Below are 21513 nucleotides of genomic sequence, written 5' to 3'. Positions count from 1 at the left end.
GTGCCGCTCCCGTTCACCCACAGCCAGCTGCCAGCCAGATAGCGCAGGCCGGTCCACACGTGGTCTGTGTGGGCTTTCCTGCTGATCTGCAGGGTTTTAATCAGAGCAGTGGAGGTGGTCAGGCTGACCAGGTCTCTGCTCTGTTGGCGACAGTGCTCCATTGCCTCCTCCCATGTTTTCTTTTCCTCCACAAAAACCAGGCTGCTCTGAAAACAGTAGAACCCCAATCTGGTATTCTCACATTTTTTGGTGTCCCAGCCTTTCTTACTGCGTACAGCCCAACTGCCGTCTTCTCCAGCTCTGTCTGTTGACCAGTTGAAGTATGATGCAGTTCCCCCTCCAGACCACTTCCAGGTACCACCGGCATCTTTGTAGAGACCTATCCAGACAAAAGGAGGCCCTTGCTCGTGTTCGATTGTGGGGAGTTCCTCATCTTCAGCTGAGCTGTAGACTGAAGACAGATCCGTGTGATCCTTTCTGCAATAGTCTCTGGCTTCTGACCAAGACATTTTTGTGGAGACATGAATATTTCTTCCAAAGAGGACACAGACGACCCCGTTGATGAGACCTGTGAGAATCAGAAACGTGAAAGCCTTCTTCGCCATGTTAGCGCTGCGGTTCCCTTCTTTTGAAATGATGTCCTCCTGTCCAGGGTCTCTAGGACCTTTTTAAAGGAGCAGCAAGCACCCAATCACAGGGCATTCTACACTGTTAGGAAAATACACAGGCCGGCACACACAGGCGTAATGATGAGGGCATTCAAATGTTTGCAAATCAGGCTGAATAGGAAAGATGTGCTAAACTTGTTTCCATTATGAACATTTCCAAACATCTCCCCCACTCAAGAGACGCTTTATGATGGGATCTCATCTCCCCGGCTGTTTGTGCAAATTAACAACTTGAACATTTGCAGAGACTAAAGGATGTTTTCAGCCGGTCTGACTCTACAGATGGGTTCAATGTCAATCTGTGTATGTTCGTATATACGACCCAGGAATCATTACTGCACTGACCTCACCGAAGCACATCACCAATGGTATGTTTTGAATAGAAAATTTTCTTTTTTCCCTATGTTCATTCAAACTACAGCCCTTTGCTGTGTTGGCTGTGACCCGTCCCAGCCTTAGTCAAAATAACTATTTGCATTTCAATAGAAACCATGACGGAAAACATAGAATTTTCTTATTTCAGCATTAAACTGCTGCTTCATATGTTTATATCGAATTTTGAGAATGATTATCAAGTTCAAATGTCTGTTTTGAAGACGGGTGTATTGTAATTGGTGATACCTGCCTGTTTGTCGTCTGTCTGTCAAATTGATAACCATAATTTAATTTGGGAGATAAGTAGGGTCAGGATCTGCAGTGGTGATTGTCTTTCAAATCCATCAAATATCAAGGTATGCAGCCTTGAGGGACTGAGATACATATATATATTAGAAATTAGTTTAAAAAAAATTGTGCAATCATCATACATCTTAGTGGTGTCCTCAGGCCTTTGTTGAGAATAGTGCTACCAGAGTAATATAGAAGGTGCCAGAAATAGGAAATTGTGTTCCTAAAAACCTTGTGGTCAGAATTCTATAAATACAGGCAGACATGTTTTGGGGGAAATCTGAAGTGCCATTGTGTTTGGAGCAAGTGGGTGATGATGTGATCACATCACTCAAGAGCCGGGATTCTGCTCACTGGCGACATCTTGTGCCATCTCCTGAACACACACACACACAAACTCACACACACACAAACACAGACACACACACACAGTTTCTTTCGTCTGTTTGTTATTTCCTCTGTTCCTTGTTTTGATTTGTATGTGTAAGCTACTGATTGCCTCACTGGTCCCAGCTATGCATTTTATAACAGTTAATTAAAAAAATCTCTTTGTTCAACTGGTTTAGAGAATTATGTGTATTTCAAATGTTTAAATGCGTCAGTTCTTGAACCAAATGAGCTAAAGCAGACGTAGACAGGCCACAAATATTTTGTCAACAATCACAGTTTATGAATCAGGCGGAGTTACAGGCTACAAAACAGGCTTATTTACACATGCAGTACATTATGAAAGCAACCAGTTGTTCTAAAGAGAAGCTAAAAAAAAAGGTGTAAAAATGTGTACCACTGATGTGTTTTCATTTTATATCAACAAGGAGATAAGAGACAGTCTTTGGAATGATGAACCTGCTGCATGTTGTGTAGGAATTTCATGGTAGTGATTTTGTTTACCAGTCAAAACATCTTGAAAAGACCTTGTCTCAGATTTAAAAAAAAATGCTGGCAGGGTTTCACCATTCACACAGGCAGTGTTACAAAAAAGAAAAATTTTACATTGTTTAAAAAACTAAAACAAAACTGTACACTAATGGCATCGTGAAAAAGCACTATGCAACCACACAAAAATAGAAATGTACTTCGCAAATTATCCCAATTTTTATTAAGTCAGTGAAGCACTGACGCATTTCCACCTCACCACGAGAAGCTTTGGTAGCATTATTTAATTCACCTGTAAAACCAAAGATGATGCTTTCTGCTTGCTATCTCAACTACTTCCTACATTGCTAATACTGTGTCAGCTGGTCTTTGGTTTCCATGAAGAATCTTAATAATGGTACTTGTTGCTTTAAGTATGACTGTGAGAAAATATCGACAACTTTCAATCAATTCAAACTCTGCCGTCTCTTATTGGTTTGACATTTTCTCGGCCCAGCAAAGTTAAGGCAAAAAGTGAGGCTACGAAAAAAACATTTCCTGAATTACACAGACAGAAAAAAACAATCAAGCAGTGAGCGTCAGTCCTTTTTTTTTTTTTTACAACAGTACAGAAACTGGTCTTCTGTCCTATGCCTGGCCTTCATTGATTTCATTGCCACACAGGTGTGGATTGAACTAGTTGAGCGTGTTCTGCTTCTTCATCAGGGTTCAGCATCATGTATTTGACATGACTTGACTGATTCTGCAATGTTTACTTTCAGACTGATGTCAGGGCAGCCGACAGGTTCCAGTCAGCGCCCTGTGGATCAGTACCAGTGCCAAACAGCATCTGTTGGTTCCTCTTGACACCAGCAGGGGCCAGTGGTTTTCACATTACAGGCATTGTCATTTATGGTTTTTGTTTTCAGGGTCGTTCGGGAGGTACAGGTTGAGGACGGGTGGGGTGTGGGGGGCTGGATCTAGTGGGGTGGGTTCATGTTGGATTTGTCTCAGTGTGTGGACAGTCTCTGAGGCAGCACAGGAGCTTGTGGGTGGTGTGTCCCAGTGTGTGACTGGTAGGACAGGACGATGAGGGGGGGCTTGTGGGTGTCGTGATTCACATCTCCGTGTCGGCCACCGGGGTCTGGGAGTGTCCGTTAGTGGTGGGGGTCTGACTGGTCCCGTTCTCAGGTGCAGCCTCTCCGTTGGGAGTGGGCTTGTCGAGGGGCTCCTGGGGCAGAGGGGCCACGGACACCAGGGTGTTGGCCTGGTTCTCCTCATCCACCTGGAAAGACTCGGCCTAAGGAGAGAACATTACGATGCATTAGGAGAAGTTTAACCTACAGGTGAAACACAAACAAGTTTACATTTACTGTTTGAATATGATCAAACAAGCAAGAAACTGTGCGTGACGCTGGATTTGTTTTTGTCAGTAGTTTCTAAAAGTAAATTAATGCATTTTTCATCAGTGAGGTTTATGGGTGTCAGCTGTGTGCACATTCAGATGAGTGATGGTAATTGTGTCGAGAGGTCAACAACATGTGAGCAAGCTGTTAATTATTTAGAAGTGGCTTGGTAAATGATTGGTGAGGTGCTCTCGTCATTCCAGGCCTTTGTGGATCATATTTAATGCTCGTGACAAAACCTTATCGGCTGCTTCATTAAAATGGGTGTGTCCCTACATGTTAACACTTTAACTGACGACATAAGCTTTGCAACAAAAAACAAAAACATCTTAGTTTAGACCCCTGGCAGAGGGATGAAGTGTAAACAGCTTCAAGGAATTAAATGTTGCTTTGAATTGTGGGACACGGGGAGTCAAACACGTCCTCCCCGAGTCGGGAGTTAATTTAGGATTGACCAAGGATCACAAAACATTAACCTCAAATCCATATGTGTTTTTTTTCTTCAGTGAACTGAATCTTAGGCTACATCCCTACTTAGGTTTTTCTTTTTCGGGTTATATATCTGAACAAGTGTGCACGCACTCAGAGCTGTTCACCTGTGATCGCACCTTTATCACCATTAATGCTTTACTTTACTCACAGAGTTGCACTAAAGGGGGAAATACTGGAGGAAAAGAAAATGTTGGCCTTTAGGGCAAATAAGATAAAATACCTTGAATTTTTATTGCACTTTTCTAGTCTTCACGACCGTTCAGTGTGCTTTACATTCCAGATAACTTTTATTAATACAGTGCTGTCTATACAGCGCATTCTGTCACTCACACATCCCATTCATACTGCTGGCACAACATGGGCTTTAGTGTCTTGCCCAAGGGCACTTCGACATTGAGACTTGAGGAGCTGGGAATAAAACTACTGGTAAGAGGATGACCCGCTTTACCACCATCGCCTAGGCCGCTAACCCAGCATACAACTAAGAAAGTAGCCAGGCCTTGCTCTGATAGCTGACCTCATGAGCATGTTTCAAATTTGGCTTTAACAAGCTGATAAAAATGGTGTTAAACCTAACTTTCCTGTTCCCTGACATTTTAAGTACCCCAGATTTTTTGACATGAGTCATTAACAGCGTCCCACACCTCCTCTAACCTACTCACCAGGCGGACTCCTTTGGAGCTCTTGCGGTGGGTCTTGAAGTAATAACCAGCCATCAGCACAGCAGCAAGCAGCAGGCCAGTCAGCAGCAGGGAAACCAGGACCAGCTTAGAGTTCTTCCCCCAGCGAGGAAGAGCTTCCTCCACGTCGACCTGCAACCAAAACAGTGACAACAAATTTACAGGACTGATCACTTGATCACATTTTTGTTTGTCCCAACCAAGTGAAGACACTGTAGTACAACGTGAACGTGACACACATGAAGACGTGAAATTCAATGCAGCTGTGCTAAGTCATTATGTGGTTACTTTTGTCTTATCTATCAGAACTGTGAGAACATCCTATGTTGGCGGAGATTTACCCAGAGAATTGAAGGTATTTCCTTTTGCTTTAAAGCATTAGAGTGAGCAGAGTGTGTAATAAAGAAGGACACTGCATGAAACAGCGTTAACTTTCTAATAAGGTCATTCAGTGCTGAGGTAAGGAGAGAGACGCAACTCAGAAGAAGAAAGCCGGGTGTGACCGGCACACCCATAACCTCAGATTATTCCCAGGGTACTGAAGAATTGTTTTGCAGCTGACAGAAAGATTGTTAGTGGTTTTTTTGTTTGTCACACTAAACTGAGCCTGGCAGCTGGAAGCCTTGTTAGTGTTTTTCTTCTGCCTGGTGCATTTTCTCCTCCACTTCGGTTGTGAGTCGGTTTTATAGTGAATATTATTTGCTGCTGTAATCTTCCTTTTTTATTGGACCCTCATTATGCTTAGTGCTTTAATGGTTTACCATGTGTTTTGTTTGTGTGAGTGAGTGGTACCAGCTTGGTCCATGTTTTAGTTGTAGAAAAGATGCAAACCACAATGCACTTGGAGGACAATTACAAACATTTTAAGGTACAAATCCTACAAAAAAATACTGATTAAAAATATGATCGAAGGGACATGATGTATATACCTATACATGTCGGGCATTTCTACATTAAGATATGAAACTTTACCTTGTCTTTGATGTTGTCATTGTTGAACTTGTTGGCCATGCCTGCGATGTCGTCTGCAATAAAAAACAAAAGATATCCTGTTATATTACATCGTTTTTATTCAAAGGAGTGCAGATGTACATTCTGCTTATATCATGCCACTTAACTGAGGCTAAATCTATTTGAAATGGTGTTTTAATGTTTAAGCACCATAGCAGTATTAATCCTCATCCATAATGAAACTGAAAATAAATATTATGTGACCGTTCATATGCACCAGGCAATTGCGTACAGATTTTCCACTGTGCAGTTGGTTGCTTTGTTACGTAAGATACTTTGGACAGGGAACAGAAATGGCCCGACAACGTGGTGGAACTGTTAGTTCTGTACCTGTAGTTCCACCATAACTCCCAGCAAAGGGAATTGAAGAGTTTAAAGTTTGTAGCATCTAAAGTTGTGATTTAGAAAAGCTTACAGTAGAATTCATAAGAAGCTAAACACAAAATATCCTCTGAAGGCTTTTGTCAGCAGTGTTTTTGAAATCACTTGAATTAACGAAAGCCTGTTACTGACCTTCCACATATTTTCCAGACACAAGGATTTCATCGGAATTGTCCTCCTGGTAGAGCTCCAGTTTACAGTCCTCACCACACAGCTCCTGCACAACACTTTCAATCTTCTGTTTGGTGTCTTTCTGCAGGTGGAACACAATTTGAGATATTTAGTATTGAAGCATTTTCCTTTCAAAATGTGAATGGTTTCATTTTTCATATTCTGTATTGCACATTGCACAAGGTGATGTTCATTGATAACCTCTGATCATCAGCTCCCTATAAAGATAGAGTGGGTTAAAACATATTAATTCAATACAGTTCTTCTCATCTCTGTCTCCTCATGGCTCAGTGTCTGCTTCCTCAAGGGCACACACACACACTCACTTTCACAGCTTATTCTGGTCGTTAAACATGTAGTTTGTGCAAATACAGACGGTGTATTTTGTCTACAGATAAGGATAATGTTTATGGGTGCCTAATTCCAACTTTTTGATGCACCCTGGCAAACTGCGTGCGTGAATGCGGGCGAGGTGGGGCTTCTTAGGGGCAGTGAAGGGAGGGGTGTATTTGTTTTCAAATGTCAGCACTCGCTACCCAGATTCACTGACTCCACCGTTAATCCTCAATGTTGTATTGAATCTTCCATTCGTCCTCTAATCCCTTCTCTCCCTCTGTTTCTTCAATTCGAATCCGGTAAGGGATATCACAGTCGTGTGCGCGACCTTTTCCCCGATGTAATCTGATCCAATCTGCCACACTGAAGACTCTTGATACCGGCTCAGGAGTTTAGCTATGGGCAGGACTCTGTGTCACCTATGTCTGGAAGTCTTTGTCTTAGAAAAGCACAGATCACATAAAGAGCTTTTTCAGCCAAAGTGACATTTGATCTTTTTTATTTGTCAGCCCTCATTCAGCATTTTCTTGGTGTTCATGTCTGAAAACTTGACCCGCCTAAGAGCAGGATACTGATCTAACCCTTCTCAGTGTCCTCCTCATTAAACAATGTGACCTTGTATCATAGTGTGTGTAAGAAATATTTAAATAGTTTTGGTTTAAAAATGGCTTAATATTGGATTGGATAGAGCCTGGGAGTTCTTTAGGAAACATGAGTGGAAAACAACCCAGCTGAAATGTGTGATACTTCTGGGCTTGTTGTGGACAGTTGATGAGTACACAACCCCCTGATGCACATTCTGCTGCTTGTAGCTGTTTATGCATTGTTTAAATGTTGAATAATGGATTTGATTCTCAGGTTATGAGAAGTTGAAAATCACATCTAGTGGGTTCAGGCCTCCACGTAGAGGCTGTGATGTCTACAGACCTCAAAGCTGCTATCAGGGGGAGACTGAGGAATTTATATTTCTAAACACAATCACGCTCACCCACCCACACACCCACGCTTCTGCTCCAGGCCTCTATACATTACACATTCTCACAGCAGCAGTGGGCCCACCCATCATGCTCCCCCCTTCTGCCCTTGCAGCTCAGTCTATGGCTTAGATGAACGATACAGGGATTCTGTTGGATTTTCCTTCTCATGTAAGAGGGAGACATTAACAAGGATGGACGAGGGGCATCGAAACAAGGACTGTTTCACTTCTAGCATAGTTTGAGGGTTTTTATGCATGTGCATCAATATTTGTGCAGCAGCAGTGAAGCAGCTCCAGTCTTTATTTACTTCAGCTACATGCTAAGCAAACATCCCAATCTACAGTATAAACACACATAAGCAGATATACTGTATGTAACAGACAGTAGGGGATGTTTATTACACTTACACAGTTGGAGGAGGCCTTGAGTTTCAGACTGACAGCGTTTTTGTTCTGCACGGCCTCTTTGGTGACACACACAACATCATCATTTGGCGCCTGCTGCAGAGAGAAACAAAAACTGTAATTATCCCATTAAGCCTCGCCAATTCAGCTCATGGCAGCTGTACTACACCACTGACTGAATTGTAGAAATTATAATGCCATTTGGTGGAAATTTGAATCCCATTACCTAACCTCTTCCACATTTTCTTTTATTTGGTAGTTTTAATTTGATTCAAAACCATCAAAGAGGAAACCTAAATATTTGCCTGCAGCACAGCACACGCAGATTAACAAAGAACTCCTCTAACCATCTCAGAAAAACTAAACAAAGTCAGAAAGCTCATTTATTCAATTATTCATACAATGCAAATTTGTGTCCAATTTCGGCTGAAGGCACATTTGTAAACAAGACCAAAGAAACGGTTCTGAATCGTATGAAAATGCATCATTAATGTCCTTTTGCAAAACAAGGCAGCTTTGATTCTACTTGAAGAACAATCATTTGCAAATTCTATCAAGTCACGATGCACAAAAGGATGCGTCTCAACATACATAACTGGTGTATTAAATGGTACTGAATATTAAATATAAATGATATAATATTACATGTATTTCATTGTTTTGTTTTTTAAACTGAGCTCTGCTTTTCAAATCAGTCTATATTCTCAGTTCAGGAGAATATTGGGAGCAACTGAATTCGACATTTGTGATCTCACATTAAACCCTTCTGGAAAATGTTAGGATAATACCAGCAGTTCAATGCTTGTCTGCAGGCAGCTTGATGTGAAAGTCAGTTGTATCTTACCCCTGGAACGTTTCCGGGGCCATCACCTCTAGATGGCATAGGAGCTTGGGTATCTGCGACCTCGGCCTTAGGTTTGTCGGTCTGTGCCTCAGCAGTGGTCTGAGTTCCCTCACCAGCCGCCTCCTCTGAAGCCGCTGGGCTGCTGTTCACAGTGTCTCCTGCCTCGTCTGTAGCGGCTGTGGTCTTTTCAGTCGGCTGTATAGGTCCCGGTGTAGGGAAAACCATGACCTGTGGATCTTCTGGCTCTGAAAAAATGATTTAACTTCGGTTTTTAGTTTGTTTAAAGAAGACGGTCTTATTATTCACGTGTTTTTCTTTCTGTATTTGGAAGTTTGGTTTCAAGGGTGATACGGACACATGGGTGGGCTGTGTTTTCAGGGTATCGCCCACTGCCCGACCTCAACTATCCCAATTCAAGCAACTTGGAGAAACAACAGTGACCTTCAGGTAAATTAAAACAAACTCTCCGGAGCCAATGTTTGGTTTGCCAGTTCTGGGATATTCTTGCCAATAGATCCTCCTAAATCCCACACAATCCTTTGACTTGGCACCGAACATTCATGCAACCCACGGCCTTGTTTTGAATTTAAAAGTTGATAAGCTGGACCATGCTTATGCGGTACAGTAGTATTGCATGATTGGCTGAATGGTTTTGCTGGTTTGTGTTTCTTACCTGTAGTTGCCTCTGGAATCATATCTCCTCGTACCGGTGCCTCCAGAGATGGGGCTATTGCCGCGACGATTTCCTCATCCTGTGCCATGACTCCTCCTGTAAAATCAGAATAAAGCCCAATGTCACTTTGTTTGAAAAAAACAGATGCATGATTGAATTGGTATTTTATTATCTCTGCTCAAATGATCCTCCAAATTGAATTTGTGTTTCCAGTAAGACGTTTCAACAACTGTCACAATCCGTCCTTAAATCATTGAGTCTCAACTTTGCGGAACTGTAAATAATTTATCACACGTTTGGTTGAATTAATCTCTCAGCACACTCTGAGCAAATAAATCATCCCTTAATTCAAGATTTGAAACCAGCCCAAAGCTCTGACCTCCTGCTCACTCCCACTGGGTTGATTGCTATGAGTCTCTCAGGGAAACCAGTTGGCTCATGACAAACATGCTGTGAGCTCCATCATGGACGTGTGCCAACGTTTTTTCTTATTCTTAAAACGAGCCCTGGACCCGAGTGGTGCAGTTTAAACCTGATAGACTGGTTCACTGTCAATCAAAGCAAAAGGGTTCTGTGTGGTTTTTAAAGGCTTGGATGTCATTTTGCCATTTTGCCATAACCCAGTAACCTTACTGGTATTAAAAACACCCTGTCGGGCTTCCTCTGTTTTTGACTTTCACAGAAAATTAACACAGTACAATACCAATACAGAACAAGACAAGGATTTATTTTATTTAGTGACGTTCGCAAACTGCACTCAACAAGTTCACATTCACCAAAGTGGATAATCTGTCACAAAGAAAAGATGAATGTCTGTTGTTGAGTTCTACTTTCTCTGGATTGAGCGATTCTCTGCTGACGATTGAGAGGAACGTTTTTCCATTTCGTGTTTAGCTTTAGTTTTAATTCATCACCTCTCTGAGGCAAATAAGGGTTTGTACGCAGCACCAGATTCTCATGGGATCTGTGGCATCTCAGCAAAGACAAACGACCAGTCGTCAGAACCAAATTCTTAAGTACAGCGTGACGTCTTCCACCACATCAACTCATTAGTCCTCTACAGGCGCGACATATTTGTAATGTGAGGTTGTAGCTCATAGCTCAGATAGTGTGCACTTTTCACCACTTTGCTTTCCTAATGTCAGTTATTACCCTAATGCATGAACTCATATAGTGGTAGAGTCTCCTGAGTGTTCACTGTAATATATCTTTGTGTCCCTAGAGGCCCCCGCTGCAGTGGAGGGTAATACATCTTAAATAGATCCTATTGCAGTAGATAACAGATGCTCTCAGATTCATGCATCACGTCATGAAATAATTTACTTTGAAATTAAATCTTGCTAGTCTAGTGACTCACGTTAGCTGGGCCATAAAAATGTTTCTGAAATATGTTTCAGTGGAATGATATTTGATTAATCCTCTCAATGTGCAACTGAGAGGTTTCAGGTGATGATGCCATTTAAAACATCACATTTTCCAAATGTTTTGATTTATGTAATAGGCTATTATTCCATTTTCAGGGAGCTATGTGACTTCTTGGAGTCCTTGAGAAATTCTAGACGCTAAATCAAAATGTTGATTAGATATTTGTAGTCAGCTGTAAAATGTTGAAATAACTTTCAGGGTATGTCTGATTTCTTTGTGCTAATTCAAAAAATATGCCACCACGCCCTACAGGCACTGAGCGAATGAGCCACAGATCGTTATTACTGAGGTCACATTGCAAGCGTGGTATCCAGAGTCGACCCTGAATACCTAGAATTCATTCTGTTCACCCATATCTCCCAGACTCTAACGCGATACCTCATAGTCAAAACATTTCCATACTGCCATACCTCTGCAGATCTCATTACTTCTCCCTCTCTCACTTTCAAATTCCTCACCGGTCGCCATTTATCCACTCGTGGTGGCTAACATCTACTAGCAGTTGAAAAGCGAAAGATCTTCAAACATACGTAGGAAATTCACCATCTTTTCCTATGTTCTAAAATTATTAACTGGCCTTTCTGACATTTGTTACAAAATCTGAAAACTTCTGTACATCTGTAGTTAATATTTGTTTGAGTTAGTGTTTTAAAAAACAGTTTAACTGTAATAACAAGTTATACATTCAAGTATAAGACTGCAAAGATATGCTTCAGTCCCCATTATGTTATCTTTCAATCTCATTCTGTTTTTCACTCCTTTAAATTGTTGTTTTGTCTTTATATTTTAATAGCTATGTCATATATATAGGCAAAAATCCTAAAAGATGTCTGCTCCTGATACAACTGCTTCATTATTCACAGGCCATAGATCTGGTCTGAAAGCAGCTTCCACCAGAGGTGACCTGCTCCTGGATCAATAACCTTGTTTTTCTAAGGGTCTAGTTCTTTCAAGTGATTCAGTCAAAATCCATTTCAATGATTTCTGTTAAAATTACAGAATGAGCTGTTCTGCTCCTCTGCTCCACTCTCGTCTCCATGTGGTCTCACCGATTTCCCGCCAATACTTGATGTTTCCACACATGAGGCCTGTATGTTCACACAATGGTGGCACTGTGACACTATTCCAGAGACTTCCTCAAATAAATCATTGTTACAGACAAGTGCCACAAGTGTTGAATAAACGCTATGTGTGTGTGTGTGTGTCTGTCTGTGAACTGATAGATGGAGGCTGTAATCTCCAAGGAGGTCTTCCAGTGTGTTTAGCAACTGTGCCTCGCAGCTGTCCGTCAACCAGTATCTTCTGCACCCTGTGGAGATTTAAATTGAAGGAGGAAGATCACAGTAGCTGACCTCCGGGCTGTTTTTGCGATTTCTGCCGCCATGTCGAATCTATTATAAAAGCTCACATGCTCAAGTTTCACCACGGAGCCAGGATGAAGCCAAATTTAGAGCCTTATCTCGGTATTCCTGGTGTCTGTAGTTTACTGTGAGAAGCATTACTGTGGGCGTGGAGCAGCAGCAGGTCAAGGGCTGCCTAACCTTGTAAGTCCAGTATGCACGACTCCTTCCCCTGCCTCCAGCTGCCATCCCTCCACCTTCTCTGGGGTGGTCTGTTTGCTTACTTTACCGGAAAAGGATGAGGTACAGAATGGGTGAGAAGCTCAGGCTTAAATCATGGTTCCTCATACAAATGTGACGCACAGGAGTGCCAGAGTGCCTGAGTGCAGAGGCTAAAATGTGTCGTTTCTGCTCTGCGATCACTTTCTGTCATCGGGTGAGTTGTAGCCAACTGGGAGGTAAAACCTGTCAGTGGGTTTCTCCTGCTGAAGCTGATGAGTGTGTTTAGTTTGGAGTGTAGGTCGGGCTCTGATGAAGTCTTGGAGGGATGTGGTGGTGATTTACTGGAAGCTAATTTCCTTCACAGCCAGAGTAGCTCTGTCCATATTTAAAAGCAGTTTCCGTGTTGATACAGCACATATTTTTAGTTTGAGGGATAATTGTGGATTTTAAATCGAAGGCAAGTAAGGTTAACTATCTTGTGCTAATGATGTCATAGCACTTCAAGCACACTTTTCAAAGTTGCCTGCTACATTTCCACCTGCTTGTTGAGCTTCATCAGCTTCAACACAGCCAGTGAAGTCTAACCAGACATCTGACCTGACATCAGTCCTTTCACACAAAGTGTCCTGACAAACCAGATTCCAGATGGAAGGAAATCTCTCCATTTAGGACCAACACCAGAGACGGCATTTAATGTTTTCGTTTTTAAAACTAAAATCACAAGCTTTTTTTCAGTAATAATCCCCCCCTATACCAACACACCTGGCAACGCGTATCACGTGACCATTCACAAACACCGAGCATGTGTGTAATCAGGAGGCAGATTCTCTTCTCTGCAGCAGGTTGTTTATCTGCAGAAAATACTGAACCAAAACCAATAGTGAGAAATAAGAGCTTGGACCAAGGAGGAAGTGGAAGTGTCTTTATACCTATATATTTTTAGTTTCTGTGTGATGAGTGCTCCATTGAGAAGAACCTACAAGGAAGCAAATCTGGGTGCTTCTTGTTTTCTGCTTATCTGGACTAAAATGTAGCTTCAGACCTCTGTGGAGGGCATAGACATGGCAATAGTGATGGGTTTTAAAGTCTTTAAAAGGGTTTTAAAAAGCGTAAAGTCAGCGTTCAATGGGGAGTCGAGGGTGGTCTAGCTGTAATTAATACTTTTGTCTCCAGCCCTGCTCCCTACGTGAGGTCAGCACACTTCCCCACAGTTTGACCTCTGAACCCGTCTCTGTCTCGCTGCCCTCTGCTCTGAACTCAATCCGTCAACAGGGGCCAAAGTCGGAAATTATCCCTTATTTTACTGAACTCTTGCACTGTACATGACTAATAAAGGTCTGAGACATCTACAACCCTTGAGCCTCACATATAACAATCCAACCAGACTTCCCCCCCTTCCTTTTGCGTATTGTTTAAGATTATGAGAAAGATATTACTCATCGGTCGCTTGTCTTTCAATTGTTGCACAAACATAACAAACCCAGTCATCCTAATCGGCCCTGAGTCCATGTGTTCTACAGCATGGGACTTGACTCCATTGCTCTGGAGGAGATTTTCCCACCAGATTGCTCTGAGTGACGGCCATGGTCTGGAAAGGCTCCACCCTGCACCCCCCTCCATCTCTTGGGACTCCGGATGGAGGAATGTGGCAAGGCTCCTCCCTGCATACGCTTTCTGCCTGCTCGCCCTCTCCAAGTCACGCACAGCTAATCCCAGGCATCTCTGGAGGTGAGATGCAGACCCTGGCACCTCCCACACCATGTAGCGGGACATAAAACAACATACCATGAGTAAATTTGTAACAGCTAATATCTCTCCCCTGGCTCAAGAGAGCTTTGTCGCTCTCAAATCCCTCAGGCTTGTATACCTAGAGGCTTAATATACATAAGTTCCACGTGATTTTGCATTTGTTCTTCTTGGGTCTCTCTCAATGACTTTATGCCTAAAAAGTCCTTACTGAGTAAGAATTTGTTCCAGTTTCTCAAACAGATGGAAATAGTTTCATATAAAATCTTCACAGTATCATTCACCCACATCTAAATGCAGCCAATGCACCGTTCTGTCTTTGTAGCTGTGTTCAGACACTTCAGATACGTCAGATATGGAAAATTGGATCCAGGGATTTTTTGGGATTTTGTCATTTACTTATGAGGAAAGCAGCAGGAGATTGTCTGGATTTGATGCATTCACGACAACATAAAAATGTCTCATATGAAGGGTGTGCTTGGAGTCCCAGGGTGAGCCAGGGAGGACATGACGTAAGAATCCCGCAATGGAAAACATGTTTGTTTACAGCACATTGACACTGACGTCAGCCCGACTCGTAAAAAGCTCTCATATCTCATTGTCTTTCCAAGTTGACATTTTCAAAGTTGTTGTAGAGAGATGTAGTGAATGTTGGGAAGCTGCTATGTGTGGGGAAATTATGTTTTCAATAGGTTTGGACACTCCTGTAGCTCTGGCCTCCAGAGAACTCCTGTGTCCCCAAAGCCCCTGGACTCTCTCTGCTTCGGTTGAGAAAAACCCTGCACCGTGTAATAAGGCATGAAGAGGTGATAATGGTCTGAAAAGTTTGAGGACCACCATGACAAACTCCCAACGCCTGAGTTCCTGCTAGCACCCTCCTCGCCAGTTACCATATTATATATTGTTTTCTTAGAACCGAGACACTCGTTTATCTTAGACTGCACAAATTGAGTCGGCAGCTTTGACCAGTGCCACAACTCATTTTTTCTTTGAGATGTCTTAACTGCTCTGACTGAGTGTGTGAGAGTCTGTTCAGCCAAGACAGCTTCTATAAACACTCGAGACACAACACCCTCCCCTTTTCTATCAGGGTTTAAAAGTACATACATATTCCTGGAAATATTCCTTGCACTTTAATCTACAGGATATATATATATAAATGCATTCCAGAGGCCTGACTGATCCGAATGTAACTGGTAAAGTGTGGATGTGTCATCTATATAGTGTAACACAATACATACACTTAATGTAGGGTGTGTGAACGATGTTAAACTGCAGGAAATTTGGAGAAATGCCTAATTTTACTGCCATTAAAAGGATTTGTCTTTATTCTCTGGCCAAACTCGGGTACAGATATTCATAGTATCTGTGTCCTGTCATCACTCCGGCATCAGCTGGATAGAAATATGATTCAAGAGCATACCCCCGACAACCCCACCCTTCCCTCACCCGCTCACCCCAACTAGGATTCTGAAAGTTGAATAGCGGGCGGAGACATTGAGGCTCTGTGATATCTTTTCATTGAAAGTTTATCAACCTTGGCCAGGATCTGAACTGAGATCTGAGTACTATAGGAACGTGGAGAAACTAATGATAATTGATTGGGAGATTGGATTCACTCTCTTTCAGATTCACCTCTTAAAGATTAGTCATGCGTTAATATTTTGAATTTTCTAAAAAATAAACATGTTTCTTGTTATTTTGGTTAATAAGCATTGACCTCTTGTTGGCTTTTTAAAACAGTATTTTGCATGAATGAAAACACTCTTCATCCGCTGTTATTCTCTTAATAAGTCCGTCTTCATTATTTAATATCCTGCTGCCCTTGAAGAATCTGAATTTTGTATGAGCAAAGCGTGTGCAGAGGAATGTGACATGGAAACCCCCGTCCCTTAGGGTTAAACATGCTCTGCAACTCTACCCTCTTTGAAACAACAGACCGCTGACCCCACTATGGTGACCCTCACCCCCCCATCCACACACACACCCTGCACCCCCCCACTCCAGTCCACTCCTCCCGTTCCTGTCACAGCGATTAATAGCAGAACCTTGGCTATTCTCCTCTCCTGGCAGAAAATCAACTCGCTCTCATGGTTTCAATCAAGGCCCACGAAGCCGGGCTCACTCCACCTCCGCTGCCCAGCTGCGCCGCTCACCTAACCCCACCCGGAGGCCTCAGCGGCTTCTTATCGAGAGTTGGCTGCCTGTTACCAGGACCACATTCAGGAAACATGACATCTGCTTTCATTTGGCAGCATTATATCACCACCCACCCACAACCCTCCCCCAGCCTCAACACACACACACTCACACACACACACACACACACACACACAATTGACCACTGCAGTTGCGATGCATTACCTCGAATGAGCCTGTCTGCTCTGAGTGTGTGCAGGTAGAGCGTGAGAGGATCCTGTTGCAGAGTGAGTCATATCTGGACATCAATAGCTCCGAGGCTCAACATTGATTTTGTCCAGAGAGAATTTGAGAAGCGCAATATCTCTCCAAAAAATCTAGCAGAGTAATTGCTTGCACACATATCCAGGGGTGGTATTGAAAAACAGCCATAATAGGCCATTAAGACTGACATCTGGCTTTAGTCTGGAATGGGAATAGATGCAATCGGCATTCACTCCTGGGTCAAATTACTCTGCAGAAGACACAGGTTTTAATCTGCACCAGCTCCGATTGGAACTGAAACATAAGACCTGGGCGAACATCCTGATTTTTTTTTCTTCTGTGTTTCGGCAGACTTCACGCTGATGAGCTCACATTGAACTTATGGGCGTTGGGGAGTGAATAGCCACAAACATTTCTGTGCTTTAATTTTTTTTTTACACCTCAGGAACAGCAATAGTTCTCTTTGTGTCACGCAAAATGCAACAACGGCCAGACAGCAAGGTGAGAGAGCTTCTCAATTTCCGGCAGACTCGTGGTGTTGACTCGCAATGAGGAAGGAGACAATCACTTTTTCTTAGCAGGTTTACTCAAGTATACAAAGAAAACCTGTGTATACCTGCTATTATTGATCTAAAATATGCTAAGACCTGATGGAGAAAACAGCTTTTTCATATCAGGATGAAAGGATATTAAATCTTAGATGTGTGTTAGTGTGTGTGAGTGTGTTTTCTTCTAGATGTCTTGCCACTGCTGCCTCACTTGACTCGGGGTCCTGACTTGGCTCAGTCGGTGCCACTTGTTCTCAGAGGAGAACCGAGCTCTCTGTTGCTTCTGTAATTCTTCTTCAGCGGCTGGTACTTCAATGGGTGCAACACAAACAGCGATTTACATAATTACATGCTCTGGGATTGGCAGCAAGGCTGGGCCGGGTTCCTTGCTTAACTAGAGAGCCTCCGAAAAACCACTTCACAGCTTAAAACCCTACTATGAAAATTGTCTCTAAGTGTAGAGTTTTTCCGAAATTTAACCCGGGACATTCGAGTGCCAGAGACATTCCAATTGTGTCACTGACAACAAAAGGAAATCTGAGCATACTTCATTTAACTGCGCTGCTTCAGCTCACGTCTGCTAAATGGTCTCTACAGGGACCCCCCCCCCCAGCGTTTCTGATCATCTCCTGATGCTCGCCTCCATCTGCGATTCCGCTCTGACCTCGTCGTAGTGAAGTAGTTCATCTTTCCTGTACTTGCATAACTCGGCTCCATCTCTCAAGAACTGACACGAAATTCCAACATAAAAAGGGGATTGTTGCTTCACTCCGGAGACAGATGGTTTATCATCGAGTCGACTCCTGTGGATTCCTCTTTCTTTGCCATCTGTATAATATCTGATAATATCGTCTTTGAGGAAAATGCACATTTGGCCCGAGCACACATGTCACATGTTTTGAGTTGGTTTGTCTGTGATTTTTCCAGGAGCATTAAGATGTTGGTGCATGTCAAGAGCAGAATAAAAGTTTTGTTTCGAAATCGACAGTTCGAAATGAAGTCAAAGCAGTTTTCTTTTTGCGGAAAAGCAGATGTAGCTGCTTCTCACTGAAGATGATCTCATTCCCATGAGCTGTATCCCCCAAAGGAGACAGGAGGTTTGAATTAAGCAAATTAGTTGAGTCATTCATTTCCAGCCACAAGAGAGGGCATTGGGAGTGAGGGCACAGCTCGAGTTCATGCTCTGCTCCATGTTGGACATGTGCTGCGTTTATTGGATCAGATCACGACTTGTCCTCTATTGAAGGATGAGACGACAACAGGAGGATAACAAATATTGTTATTTCTCCACATGATCTCTACACTTGATCTCTTAATATAATAAGGGCTTTTACTTCTAGATGATAAATAAATTGGATTATTTTGTTTTCTCTATTTTGATATTTATCTCAGCCGCATGAGCCAAGTCGTCTTTAGGCACAGTTAAACATCAATCCTCCTCGATGCTTGAAGCACCTACTTACATCAGCACGACCACATTTCAGATGCACATTAACAATCAAACTCCACGCCCTCCTCTCACGCTCCCTCTGGCCTCGCATTGCAACCAGCTAAATATAAACACACGCATTTCTCAACGTCCTCGATGATCATGGGAATTAGGTCAAAGGAATAGCAAGCATAGCAGCGGCGTGCAGCTCATAAACGGTTTAAAACTGAACAGTAAAAGGCAAAAAATGCTTCAGAATAGGAATCCTAACTTCAAATCACCATTTAAAACATCCCAGTGCCTCCACCATGTGGGAAATCCTTCTCTCTAAATCGATTTCTTTGTTTGCCAAAGTATCCTGCAAAGTCATGACTTTTTTTTTTTCTCTATATGGAAATGAAACCATCTTTGTCAAACCCTTTTCAAAACATATAAGGTCTCATATGCTATAGATTTGCTCTAATTGCAGACATGGTGTACGAAAGCATTCCAGTGAGTAAAAGGGTTGTAGGGTTAAAACTCAAAGACCATTCAAACAAACACTCCTCCAACCCCACCCCTCCCTCCTGTCCCTCCCTCCCTCCCTCTCTCCCTGCAGATGGCCTTACAATCTTTCTCAAACTATTTTACTTTTTAACTTTTTCCATCTTATTTTTGACAACTCACCGTTTAGGAGTGAGGCGAGGAGCAGCATCGCCAACGCCAACATCTTGCTGGGCTCCTGGTTTCTCTTTGCCCATGATGATGCCATTCTACTCCCGAGCGTGCACACGTCCGATGGGTGTGAGTGAAAAGAGAGGGAAAGAAAGAAAGAAAAGGGGCTGGGGCTGGTTGAGAGCCTGAGTAGTTTAGGGTTTCCTCTTTCACTGAGCGGGACTGGGTGGATAAAGCACCACTTGTGTTCTGTCAGTTTTTTATATAGCACCCCCCCTCCCCTCCCAATCACACACACACACACACACACACCCAAAACCCCTCCCTGCCTCCCTTCTCCCTTACTGAGGCCCAGCCCAACACCCAGTCCTCCACTGGTTCCTTTACCCTTCCTCTGTGCCCCCACCCCTCCAGAAGAAGAGGGCAAAGGGAGGGAGGGAGGGAGGGAGGGAGGGAGGAGAATGGAGTCTTGGTGGGATGTTGTGTGTTTGAAAGAGAAAAACTTAGTGCAGCGTTCCTCAAATACCTCTCCATGTTTATACTCACACATTAAATATGCAGTTCCCATATTTAAATCCTCCACTGCAGTATGTGTGTTATAACACTGCAGAAAGCGATCATCAGTGTATTTGACACTGTTCACTGTTTTGCTTTCTGCATTTTGCATTTTACTTTTTACTTCACTTTTTATATCTTTTATATATTTTAATATAGATATGTTTATGTCTAAATAATCCTACCTTCTATAAATATTAGAAAAAGTGAGTAATTAGGAAGTAAATAGTGAGTAAATATATATATTGTTTTTTTAATATTATTATTGTTTTTCTTATGTGTGGTGTATTTATTGTGTTTTTATGTCTCAATGTTCATTGTATGCACCAATAACCAGAGCAAATTCCAGGTAGGTGTAAACCTACTTGGCAATAAATACCTTCTGATTCTGATTCTGATTCTGATTCTGATTCCTTATTGCTCCGCTCTGTCTGCCTGAACTGTGAACCCAGTCTGGACCGGGGCAGTAATCCACCTCACAATAAAAGGTGATATCTGACAATGGGCTGTGACACGGGGCTCCCTAATAGGTTTACGGAGATAGACCACAGAGCTGAATAATAAGACCCAGAAAACAAAGATGCGGCCCACTGTTATGTTAATGGTTTTAATCCAGTAACCCCCACTTCTCTGCCAGGGCCATCAATCAACAGCCACCTTCCCAGGAGTGAAGACACCACAGGATCGGCTTAAAAACTGTTCACACCTCCACAGAGTCCTATAAGCAGCCAGCAACCCCCCCACTACCCCACTACCCCCTTCAACCGTGAAGATCTTTGCCTTCACTTTTGTTAGCTGGTTGTTAGCCCCTTTGGCTTGTGGTTCTCATGCTCTGTGCAGATCACACATCTGGAACCACTGGAGGAGGTATGCTAAATGACTTGTTAAAAAATAAAAGCCCCACCCTCTCAGACAAAGGAACAACAGCGAGCGGAGAGAAGTAAACCCAACCACAGCGACATCTCGCAAATCTTTGAAAAACGCTCCTGTAATTTGATACCAGTTGTGCCTGTAGTCCCCCCCTGTCCTTCCCCCCCAATCACTCCATTTCCTCCCTGTTTCCCCCCCGTTTCTGCTTGCCGGACCCCTATCAAACACTGAACTCAAACAGCGGGGGGGGGGGGGGGGGGGGCAATTGGCCCCTGACTGTGACTCGAGATGAGCTTTGCTGGAAACCCCAAGAGAAAGAGCAGCACTGTGCCCGTTATAGCGCGGGCACAGCTGGACAGCAGCCGCCATGTCACTCCAGTCAAACATTCATCAGGCCGTTAGCTAGTTAAGTATTTCTGTTACTCGAGTCCCAATGAATCACAGCTTCCTGTCAGAATAGACCTTTTACCCTCAATCAAGGGGCAGCAGGACGAGCCCCCTTCTCCTCCCTGTGACTTTTCATGAACTATTTCCTCCCTGCACAGATCTGTAATCTTTTATTTTCACATTTGTGTTCAGACATTTTATTTATAGAAAAGGGTTTCATCGTTTCGTGATTTTGTCGTGTTGTTCTCTGCGGCAGGACAACGCAGTAAAGAATCTTGGATCGTGAAACATACTTCCATCAATTTGATATTTGCACTTGTATGAAACAAAGGAGGGTTTCATACCTGAAAGTCCAGACCACACTCTCCCA

General features: G+C 42.9%; 1 protein-coding gene across 1 annotated transcript; it reads right to left on the bottom strand.

Moving 5' to 3' along the window:
• Positions 1–3203: 3203 nt before the first annotated feature.
• Positions 3204–19452, bottom strand: si:ch211-286o17.1 (hematopoietic progenitor cell antigen CD34). The gene is made up of 8 exons (XM_061070396.1): positions 19344–19452; positions 9565–9660; positions 8892–9136; positions 8051–8143; positions 6292–6412; positions 5740–5792; positions 4750–4899; positions 3204–3489 (listed from the first exon to the last, which is right to left on the bottom strand). Exons 1-8 carry the CDS (start codon positions 19426–19428, stop codon positions 3307–3309), a joined length of 1026 nt encoding a protein of 341 aa, XP_060926379.1. The 5' UTR covers positions 19429–19452; the 3' UTR covers positions 3204–3306.
• Between the last annotated feature and the right edge of the window lie 2061 nt (positions 19453–21513).

Source organism: Limanda limanda, chromosome 4, assembly GCF_963576545.1.
Source record: "Limanda limanda chromosome 4, fLimLim1.1, whole genome shotgun sequence".
NCBI classification, from domain to species: domain Eukaryota; kingdom Metazoa; phylum Chordata; class Actinopteri; order Pleuronectiformes; family Pleuronectidae; genus Limanda; species Limanda limanda.
The sequence above is the reverse complement of the archived record's forward strand: the minus strand, read 5'-3'. Positions and strand labels throughout refer to the sequence as shown.

Coding starts and splice junctions, on each gene's coding strand:
- si:ch211-286o17.1 (XM_061070396.1), bottom strand. CDS start 19,428: ATGGCATCATCATGGGCAAAGAGAAACCAGGAGCCCAGCAAGATGTTG. Junction 9,661..19,343: donor CCTCGCCTCACTCCTAAACG/GTGAGTTGTCAA, acceptor CTGATTTTACAG/GAGGAGTCATGGCACAGGAT. Junction 9,137..9,564: donor GATTCCAGAGGCAACTACAG/GTAAGAAACACA, acceptor TCATTTTTTCAG/AGCCAGAAGATCCACAGGTC.